The sequence below is a fragment of the Lolium rigidum genome, chromosome 2 (assembly GCF_022539505.1).
Source record: "Lolium rigidum isolate FL_2022 chromosome 2, APGP_CSIRO_Lrig_0.1, whole genome shotgun sequence".
Classification (NCBI taxonomy): Eukaryota; Viridiplantae; Streptophyta; class Magnoliopsida; order Poales; family Poaceae; genus Lolium; species Lolium rigidum.
The window spans coordinates 111,176,747-111,188,347 of record NC_061509.1 but is presented as its reverse complement, the minus strand read 5'-3'; the positions used below and the strand labels follow the sequence as shown (position 1 = coordinate 111,188,347).

Below are 11,601 nucleotides of genomic sequence, written 5' to 3'. Positions count from 1 at the left end.
AATATATTCGGCTGTCTCATCAAGCCCGAGAGAAAAATAGAAGAACCCGCAAAATGGGTCATTGCATCGACCGAACAAGGCACTTGACAAAATATTCTCGGAGCGCCAAAGTCGCAAATAATCTCCGAATGCCGCAAAACTCTGCGAAGGTAAGACCCGGGTCCGTCCTGAGCGGCGTGGCACCGTCTCGACGTCGGTTTGCTACTTTTTTCCGTATCAACAGATACGAAGAAAAATCCTAACGGATGCGTTAGGTACCGATAAAACATGGCTGGGACTCGACGGATGGTAAGACCTTAAGCGGCACATGTCGAGTTAACACCGGTATCCCGAGATCATGTCCAGGGACGTGATCTTGAAGTAGGTTCTTGCGGGATTGCCACAAGAGCAGTTAATCGAGTACCGATCCGTCAGATGAACCAGCCCCATTTACCATTATCCCTGAACAACATAGATAGCACCGGCCTGGAGTCAATAAAACGAGGGGATGCACCCAGAAATATAGTCAAGTTCTTTATCGAATAGTACAACTTGAGTCTATGTCCAGGTGCAAGCACCTGCCCATAGGCTCGGGGGCTACTCTTATCATGAGTATTGTTCACCCTCCCGATAAGATACAAGAAAGAGGAAAAATTGTGGTGTCGATTAAAAGCAAGTTGAGCCTACACCCAAGTGCAAACACTTGGCTGTAGCCTCGGGGGCTACTCCCATCGGAAGCGCTGGCCGCGCACCCGATAGAAAAATAACTTCGACAGCATCTATGACAATCAAAGTTTGTAGACTCAACTCGATTCTACGACTCGAGCGGAGCCTACTCCCATCGGGAGCACATGGATTTCATCAAGTCCTCCAGAAATATAGTTAAGTTCTTCATCGAGTAGTACAACTTGAGTCTATGCCTAAGTGCAAGAACTTACCCATAGACTCGGGGACTACTCCCATTGGGAGCGCTGCCGTGCACCCGATAGAAAAATAATTTCAAGAATCGTCGACATCATCTACGCTACACATGATCTACGACAGGGACCTCGCCTTTGGAGATGATTATGCTTGGAGTATCTACGCAAGTCTTCGACTTCCCTAGACACTCGGGGGCTACTGACATGGGTATACCCTTCGGGTACACATTATTAGTATACCTGGTTCGGCTCGGCCCAATATGGAGAAGGCCCAAACAAGGCAACCCGAAGAAGTAGTCGACTAGGACTCTTGTAAAACCCTAGGTTGGTTGCATATATAAAGCCAGCCAGGGCACCCGTTAGGGGAAGGCCAACAGATAAACAGATAGACAACATAGCTCCGCCTACGGCGGCACCCTGTAAAGATACTTATGATCATATAGTAGATTGCTAGCAGCACGTAGGGATCCTCCACCGAGGGGACCCGAAGCTGGGTACGTCGTGTGCCTAATCTCGCTCCCGGAATCTCCATCGTCGCTCTCTCCCGAAACCCAAGTCTACTATCCGTAGGCATTGCCGAGGTGATCCCTCGTCAACATGTGAACCCAAATCTGCTTCTAACCTAAACCTTAGGTTAGAACATGTGATCATGATATTTTCTTTTCAATCATAGAACCACAATAGCAATTAAATACTTGCCATGTCCACATAAAATGTAGGAGCCCTATCACTAAGAATTTAGTATTCCATGTGTTCATCTTAATAAAACCTAGATGATCAAATAGGATCAACCCTAGTACTTATTACCAAGAATCTTATCCTTACTCATCCTTATTTAGCATCACACCATTGTGATGAACCCTAATAGCAACCATGCCAATATTTTGCATCCTATTCCATACACACTAAACCTATTAGTGTTAGATAATTATCAATCATCCTATTTAGGAAATCACCATTCCTTATCTAATAGATACAATAGGAAACTCTAGACAATCTCAACCTTAATTGAGATACTTCTTCTTACTTAAGTAATATGTTCTTCAAAAGTTATTCTTTGAAGTAAATAAAGAATCATCATCAACCCTGCTTATAAGGATCTATAAACCCTAGCTAGCTATCACCAGCAAGATGAATCAAGCTTAATAGCAACCATGTATAAATAATTGCTTAGAATGCCTAAGCTTAACTCAACCTTACAAGCCCTAGGTGTCGATGAATCCAACCTTGTTGTGATCCATCTAATCCTTACTTTAGAACCAATTAGAACCATAGTAAACCATAGAACTCCACAACCCTAATTATCATACTTGTTCTTTATTAAAGAACATGTTCTTCAAAAGTTATTCTTTTGAAGTATATGATAATTAACCATTAACCATGCCATAGAGTGCTAAAACCAACAATTGTTCATTACATGTTAGGATTATACCAACTCTTATTGATGTGTGCTTGTAATATTATTGTTGTGATATATTGCATTGCTTATTTATAATACCAAGTAATCAACCTTAATAAGAACCTTGTTTGTGAACCATCTAAAAGTGCAACACACCCTGAACTAATCATTACAACTCACTAATCCTAAATCATCGTGGTTAGGTCACGCTTAGAGCGATTGCATCTCATACTTATGCATTATTGCATCCTTTCCAATCTTTTAAACATCGTCCTTACCGGACGATGATTCTATTTCAGGATTTGGAGTTATTGCGTATCGAAGACCTTGTCTGCATAATCTTGCAGTCAAGAAAGGCAAGTTCATCGCTTGCTCATGTCATTTGAGTATTTTTACCAAATTACTTGCAAAGTACTATGCTTACCACTCTTGCATGAAAATCAAAAGTACTATTTTCATAACTATGAATATGACTATGTGGTGGGCAATGGAGCCAGGGTATGTGTTGATATGGTGGAGGTTCCATTGCAAGGGTTTATATCCATCTAGGATTAAACAACAAATGTCGTCCAATGATTCTTGTGCCGTAAAACTCGTGTTAACCATAAGATCTGGAGTGGGACAGAGTACTCCAATGTACTTCCACCTTTTGTTCATCAATGGATGCGCTTACCGTAGACACTTGATCCAGATAAGGACAAGCGGTGGGGTGGGGATCCCATTCTAATTCCCCACGGTAATGCGGTCTATGATGGGTTGCATCTACCGACGAAGGATTTTATGGTAGTTAGCCCAGAACTGTCGTCGTGGTCGGGGCTATCCTTAATTGGTGTAAACGCACCGGCAAGGACCCAGGGTCGGGGATTGCAACAAAGGGTGGGTGTTCGAGGTAGCGGAGGAGTATATTTGGCTATGACCTTATACCGGGCCTCACACCAAAGGAAGTGTGGACGGGTCATTCCCGGTTGGCACCAAGGTTAAGATCTCTTGTGGGTAAAGCAACACACCTCTGCAGAGTGTAATGAATCGTGACCTGTCACTCCTCGTTCCGAGTTTTGGAACTACGAACGCTGCCGGAAAGGAACTCCATGAAGTTCTAGTAAACCGGTGAAGGCTGACGGACATAGTTCTTCTGAATAAAAGCAACCTTTTGAAGAAATGGTTATGAAAACCTGCATTGGTATTAGACTTTACGGTCTAATGCCGTAGCTAGTGCATTAAACACCTCTTTCCTATAATGAACTTGTTGAGTACGCTCGTACTCATCCCACTCTTAAATCCCCTGCTTAGATATGGAGGCATCGAAGGAGGATCTACAATGCAACTCGAAGGCCGAGGAGTCAACAACTACTTCAAGGGACAGGACCCTGTCAGAAGAGTCAGATACCACATCCAACAAGGAGAAAACCTAGATTAGCAATAGAAAGGAACTAGCTTCCTAAACCTATCTCCTATTTAGCTAGAATCTATTCATAGCCTCTATATCTAGTTAAATACTCTACAAATAGAGTTCGTGATAGGATTAGACTACGAGTCGTTCTTCTGGAGTTTATTTGCAGATTTACCTCATTGTAAAGTAGGAGGCTGTGCTGATCTTCTGTAACAGAGTCGGAGTTGTAATTCTATAGACATGCCTTGGACCCGCATATGTTTCTGCTGTACCACTCTGAGCGATATAATACTAGTGGAACGGTGTTTTCATTGGTGTTATATCAGACTTGCATACTACACCATGCAGTGGTATGCCGGGTCACCACATAGCAACGGCGGAGGCCTATTGTAGCATCGATGCCATTGACGGAGGACCCCCTAGCAGCAACCCAGTGCCCCGTGGAAGAACCCATGGTGGAGCCTGCAACGGGCGTGGCGCGGTTTGCACCACTTGGTGGTTGCCGACGACGGTGCCGGCCGGCGACCTCCCCTGGGTCTCGCATCCGGCTATGGCGGCCGGAGTGAATCATGGCGGGGCGACGCGGAGCAGGCAGGAGGGATGGTAGCCATGGCGGGGGTAGGCGGGGTGGTGGTGCAGCAGCATGGGGGCGCGCGGTGCTCCATCTCTAGCCATGGACGCGGGCTCGTGGTTGCCGTTGACGGTGCCTGCCGGCGACCTCCCATGGGACTCAAATCCGGCTATGGCTGTCGGAGTGAATCATGGTGGGACGGCGCGGAGCAGGGAGGAGGGACGGTAGCCATGGCGGGGTAGGGGAGGTGGTGGTGCAGCAGCGTGGGGGCGCAGCAGCGTGGGGCACGGCAGCGTGGGGCGCGCGGTGCTCCATCTTCAGCCATGGACGAGAAGATTGGGGAAAAATCTGCACGAAACGATAAGGTCGTGGTGGAAGATGAGGTGGACCCCACCATGTGATGCCCGTTTCTTCGGTTCCGCAGGGACGCGTGGCGTGTGTAGGAGGCGGGGGATCAGAATGCTGTCCCCCGGGGGAACGTTAGCGTTTTCCTTTAAAATTTCAGAAATACAATTATCAAACTAATTTATACGGAAAAAATTCAATGATTACTCAATATAGTTTATGTTGCGTGCAAAATATCTGATTCAGCCGGTGGCACTTGACTGCCGAGAAAAATGAAAAACGAACATACACACGGAGTGGAAAAAAAATCCTAAAAAAAAAAAATACTCCCCGATAAAAAGAGAGAGGCCGTTTTTTTTTTTTTTTTTTTTTCCCTTCACGAATCACGACCCCATCTTCCCCGATGGCCCCGCACCTCACCGCGGCTGGCTCTTCCACCTAGTCGTTGAGGCGATCAAACCCTTACTGCGCCTGCCGCATTTTCTCGTTTTGGCAATGCTATTCGACGGATGACCCGACCCGGCTGCCCAAATCCTTGATGCTATACCCTCGCCGTCGTCTTCCTCCGCTCCGGGCCCCTCGCCGCTCGATGAATCGCAGAGACTTCCGCTTCGGTTCGATCCGTTTCAATCGCGGCGTTCCATTCCAGGTGAGAGGTGACCTACCACGACATCGCTTGGCCTTCTCTACCGGTCTACCCTGAACACTGGTTTGCGCGACTTTGCACTTTACCCCTTCTAAAAGATCGTTTACCTTTTTTTCGAGAGTACAAAGGTCGTTTACTTCACTACTACTAGCAACACCACCTGTGAGTCGTAACAGGAAGGGCCACCTGTGACCTGCCTGCTTAATTCCATCGACCGCCTATGTAATCCGTGATGAGATTCTGTGATTTAGCGGGGTGTGCTCTTAATTTGTGGCTACCATTAGCAACCAAGTAATTTGGTCACCACTCACTAGTATTAACTCCCTCCATTCACTAATCTAAGATGTTTTTAGCTATTAGTAGATTCATCTATTTTGATATGTATCTAGTCTACTTTTAGTGTGTAGATTCACGAATTATAGTGTGTATCTAGTCCACTTTGAAGTATCTAAAACGTCTTATATTTGTGAACAGAGGGAGTACTTTTCTTGGAAAGGAAGCACGAATGGACACTTTCTGATTCAAACTCTTCAGTAAAAGAAACCAGGAAATGCCTATGCCCACATGCTTTCATGACTTTTGCATGACTACATGCTAAGCCTGCATGTTTATTGTACAATTATAGGCATTGGAATGATGTTAATGTTAGTAATGATCAAAACTGTTTGTAAGAATGTCCTTCCTCTTTATATCTTCAGTCGGAAGCTGTGATGTGTACCCATTACTTTTGTCTGGATTGGAGCACTTGAAGCTCTATGTGTTGTCTGGTATGTGCATATTTCCTTACATCTGAAGAAAGAATATGTGGTCTCCATCTCGGATGACACCAATGTCATCTATTTCTGCGTAATCTCTACTGACCACTTTTGTAGGATGGCAATCTGGAAACTTCTGTCCTGCATTGTGATGAAATATCTGATGAGAGAAATGCATGTCACTGCATCTAATTCACTATAAATTATAGCGTATATATAATCTTCGCTAAACACTAATCATACTCAATGGACAAAAATCATAGTCAAAAGCTAGAAAGTTTTCACTTACTGCCAATTTCGATAAGCTCCTCTAGTGAACCAGGCAGGTTGATAAGCTTCCCATTCTGTACCATAGAACCTGTTGTATTATGAGGGTATATATGAATTGTAACTCTTTTATTGGCTACTTTTTTGCAGCTGTAATCTTGATATCTGCTCCTTGCTATGTTTTCGGATGTCCCGTGGGGAGAACCTGGCTGCGTTGCTGTATGTATTGTTTGCTGACTGCTTGCTGTACTTTTGTCTTCAGAGTTTATTTTAATACAGAACTCTTCAGCACTTGTTCTGGTCTCACAGTTTATGTGAACCTCACTGAGACCCTCTTCTTTGTCCATCATTCCATCTGATATCCTACACTTGCTACTTGACTTGTTATGGGTGTTTCCCACCTGTGACGCTTCTCCAAACAACTTTGTTGAATCAGCACCATCTCCAAATATTGGAACCTTGTTTCTGAAATCTATACTTTTCTGTTGACTGTAATGCAGGTGTGACCATGGGTACAGCCATTCTTCTCGAGGAATATGAAGGACGTCATGCTTGCTCAAGAATCTTTGGTCTGGTTGATGGCCTTCAGGTAAATTTTCCTGTAGCTTCAGTTTCTGTACATTGACATAAAATCTTGTTAACTTCTGTTTGACAAATTTAACTGTTAAAGGGTTTGACTGTGTATTTCAAATTGAAGCCACACCTGGAAAAGATTGTTCATTAGAATGTTATAGTCTTCCCTGTGATTTTGAATGGCCTCTGTAAGTCTTGTCCTGCTTATTCTCAGGAGTTGTGACAGTTCAGCTGTGCGGAAAGTAAACGGCTGTGGCATGTTACATAGAGCACCAACCTCTCCAAACATATCACCATTTGTAACTTTCACATACACCTGCTTACAAGAATTCATACTATTTTAGTACTGAAAATAATATATAGAAATCTTAGCTATATCTTGAATATCTGTGTTGTAGTGAAAGAAACTTATACCTGTTCGTTCCCGTTTATGGTTGTTATCATATTCTGGAAAAGATAACAGAATAGTGGTAATTAGCTTACTGATATAAACTTGCACAAACTTTGGCTTGTAACTTTGTCAGAGATAACAAACTAACCACTGCTCCTGAAACTATTAGGTAAACATCTGCTGCCCCTTCATTCTGCAGTATGATATCTTCCTTTGGTGGAAAATACTCAACCTGCACTTCCATGACCTATTGTCCAACAAATTATATTATTACATATTACCAGTTATCCTAAGATAGTTGAATGAACATCGAGTGAGTGGCTATATTACCAGTTCTGCTATGAAACTGTTGGATACTCCATGGAAGAGGTAGGCCCGTCGCATGATTGGTAAGAATAAGCTGTATGCTATGTTTGAACGGATTCCTTTTGGGAGACCATTTAACAGAGCTTGCTGGTTATAGCCTTCTGTCTTGAACTGTAGGCAGAAGTGAGACAGCATTTGCTGCTTAATGTTCACAGGCAGTTGATTTCGTGCTGCGAACTCTGAAGCCGCATGGATTGAGTCCCTCTGCATCATTTAAAAGACATCAATACAGAGCTATATGTATGGAAGAATGATGGTAACCATTTTACTGAAGTCATTGATTATGCTGGTTCCAGTTGCTTCAGTTTTTTTTTTTGGGTGTAAGACCTTGATTAGCATGTTTTTTTGTCTGTGTTCTTGTAAACTAAAACTGGCAAGTGATTAAGGGATATAAGAACTTGGGGTAGAATCCATGCAATAACAGGATTCCATTGATTTATTCCCTTGCCTGGCTTTTTGAAATTCCACTCCGGAAGTCTGCATCATAGATTAAGACCTTAAGGAATGGCCCAGCCTGGACTAGTTTCCAGCATGGGACTAAACGTAAAAGATGGTTCTGATGCCCATTCAATTCATGGAACATAATGGTGCTTTCCTACTTAGAGTATTGCCCCCTTGAGTTCTTAGTTGCAAATACCTTTAATGCAATGTGTATGACTCGCTGTGTAGATGCACTTCGAGCAAGCATGATTTGTATGTTACCATGCATTTCATTTTCCCATAACAAAAAGTGCTAGCTTATTTTCCAAATCGTGACAAGTTTAGTTGTATGAGACCCAAATACAGCTAACTTCTACTTTTTTCGGTAAAAATAAGGATTGAATAGCTATCATCAGTCTATATCCTTGAATTTTAACTTATAATGGATACCTAATGACCAAGTATAGCATTGAGATATTCTGTGAATAAGTTGAGAAACATACAAATATCTGGGTGCGGCTGGTGCCATGAACAACCAGGTTGGTCATATTGCCAATGAGATAAGCTGTCAATCCCAGATTAAAGAGCATATAGAAAATATCAAAGAGCATCTCTCTTGGGTTCTCAGCATGTAGGTCCCCATATCCCGTTGTTGTCAGTGTTGTAATGGACCAGTACAGTGCAGTAACATATCTAGTCCATAAGCTCTCTGATCTGAATGTAGGCATCACAGCACCAATCCATGTATTCTCTGGGTAGGGGTATCTGTCAGCAAGCATATAGTTGAAGCATCCAGCGCAATGCACCGCAAAGAGGGTGACCTGCATTTGATCATTACATATTTTATACAGATGAAGAATCAACAAGCATTTGTTCTCCTGAGAAAAATTAAGTATTCTGTGTGGTTCAATCTGTCTAGGATGAAAGTTCTAATATATATGAAGGACTTACAGAAATAAGCTTTGAGCACCTAGTCCAAAAATAGTTGAATCGGATATCCTTCTCCAGCCTGGTTACAAGAAGATGATCAAATTTGTGTTGGATGTCAGTAATCATTCAAATATGAAGGAGCTGGAGAAGATTTGAACCTGGCAAACAGTGTACTAACTCGGTGAAGACGCCACAACCTAAGCATATCAAGTATCTTAAAGGAAAGGTCATTTCCCTTGTGTGTAAATAGGAGGATGATCGGTTGAAATGGAGCTGTTGAACATACATCAAAGATGAACCAAGTTGATAGGTATCTGCGGAGGATCATATTTTGTCAATGTAAGGGCCAAAACACTTGGGACTTCTCAAATCTAAACGTGGGATTATTAAGATGAAAGAAATTATGAACCAGCTACAAACCTTACTGCAATTCTCTTCCGATCGTCCACAAGAAGATGTGTTTTTCTGTCGACATAAGCTACAAAGAATGTCAAAACAATATCAATGGCAAAGAAGCTATTGACAATGTTCTCAACTATCATAAGCTTAGAGGGCATGTCCCTCAAGAATGCTAGTTCAAATGGGCAAGCCCAGGCGGAGTAAATAACTAGGACTATAAGGAAGAGCTCCCAAAATCTGAGACACAGAAAAGGCAAAGGAAATCATGTCAGCTGCTGATGTTTTCTTGTTCTTACAGCATGAAAGGAACAGAGAGTGCAGTGTGAACCTCACCTGTAGCGGGGATCATAGGGCGAAATGACGAACTTCTTCAACTTATTGGAGTGGTTTATAGTTGCACCAAGAGATGGCAGTAGCTCGATGGAGAAGCTGTCACTATTCCCATTGATTTGAAGTCCATCCCAGAATTGGTGGAAGTAAGATTTTGAATGAGCTTGAGTCATGCTTGAATTTTCTGTTCTTTGCCACTCAACTCTATGTGCAGAAGGTGTGGAGGGTGGAACCTATATATATATGCTGCAGCAGATAAACATGCAGAAATAGGGGTTCAAAGCGAGAGAATCTCGGAAACACAGAAGGAACTGCTCTTGTTTTATACTTATGAGGAAACAAACAGGGCACGTGTTTTTTCTATGGGTAGCGGGAAGCCGTTGGCTACATGCAGTCGGCAAGGTGTATCACACGTTCTCCTCGAAGCCTTGTGCTTCTTGTGGTAAATGAACTGAGTGGTGTGCATTATTTGCCGGAATGTTGTACATCCAGTTTTATGATGAAGTGGTTGCGACTCACAATGAATTAACTATCCTCCCATCTTCTCAAATACGTAGCAATCGTGAGTAACCAAGTCAAGATATAACTAAGGATGCACGTCATCGGCGACCAGTATTGTAGCCTAGTTCTACAGTGTCTTCCACATGTTTGTGCAAATGTGAACAGCATAGCTGGAGAATGCGATGTCAAGTAATTTGTGATGGACTTATCATCTTTGGGTATATTCTTTTGGTAGGTGGGTTCAAGACTTGTTTTAGTGACATGTGAAGGATCCAGTCTCTTGGTCTCATTAGTGCAGATGAAAGGTTAATAAGTTGTCCAAGATATCTTGTCAAGTCTAATCCAATCCTCCGTGTTCTGATGCCTACCATTTACTGCCATCAAGATTTAGCTGGTGCACTGATTGGACTGCCCTTTTTCTTGGGACCATTGAGTACTGAACAGACTGGTTCTCCATTATTGTGATTTCTGGCAAAAGTTTAGTTGTATACAATCTTATTTGAAGTTCTGTCTTGTTTTGCATTCGTGCTGAATCAGCCATTCCTTAGACGTACCCAACTCATACCTCTTGCCTTCTGATGGGCCCCACATGTAGATTCCAGACAAAGGAGAAAAACCTACTTCTTGGTACACTTATTGAGGTTCTTGTCTATGTGCTAACCGAGTAATTAATTAGTATCTGGTATATTTTTGTAATGATTTTTCTGCATCCATAGTACATCTTGTAAAATGCTCACACCATCACGTATCATGCAGATTAATTAGCTGCTACCTACAGAACAGTTATTGTCTGGCATCAGGAAGACAGCAAGTGGTTTCAACTTTGGTGATATGATATGGTGCTGATCTATAACCTACGACATATACTGCATATTCTTCTGTAAGATTGATCATTTATGATTTTTGGCCGATTTAGATTATGTTTACTGATTTATTGACTCTTTTGGATGGACTTCATTTCAGTTGTGCTGCGAAATTAATCTTCATTCTTTCTTGCATGCCATATGTTGTTAAAGCTAATGTTAGCTCTTAACTTCTTTCCAGAAACAAAATATGTTTCTGAGATATATAGAAACAAATTTTTTTATCTAGAACTTCTTTTTCTCGAATAAAAGCTATCTTGAACTTGTTAAAAGTAGAGTCAGGATATCATTATTTATTAAGATTTGCTACTTGTCAATCATTAGGCAACTGCACGTGTATCTTTGAACACGATGAGGAAATAGACATGTAGTACCTATTTGCTTTTTATTTCTGTGGGCCTGGCAAATGGCTAGACCATACAAGTCCATATCTGCTATGCTCTCCATACATTGAAATGGATACAATTCTATTTCATGTGGCTATTGGCCAAGCCTCTACCCCATTACTGTTTTCCCAAAAATAATTTTGTGAATATGCTAACTACAAACACGCAAC

The 11,601-nt window shown here is 42.3% G+C and overlaps 1 protein-coding gene across 1 annotated transcript; it reads right to left on the bottom strand.

Moving 5' to 3' along the window:
- Window positions 1–5,760: 5,760 nt before the first annotated feature.
- Window positions 5,761–10,073, bottom strand: LOC124692233 (potassium channel KAT1-like). The gene is made up of 11 exons (XM_047225551.1): window positions 9,685–10,073; window positions 9,373–9,588; window positions 9,111–9,266; window positions 8,974–9,031; window positions 8,526–8,843; window positions 7,567–7,806; window positions 7,385–7,483; window positions 7,260–7,292; window positions 6,976–7,161; window positions 6,295–6,886; window positions 5,761–6,146 (listed from the first exon to the last, which is right to left on the bottom strand). The coding sequence occupies exons 1-11, from the start codon at window positions 9,852–9,854 to the stop codon at window positions 6,034–6,036; spliced, it is 2,181 nt and encodes a 726-aa protein (XP_047081507.1). The 5' UTR covers window positions 9,855–10,073; the 3' UTR covers window positions 5,761–6,033.
- Window positions 10,074–11,601: the final 1,528 nt, after the last annotated feature.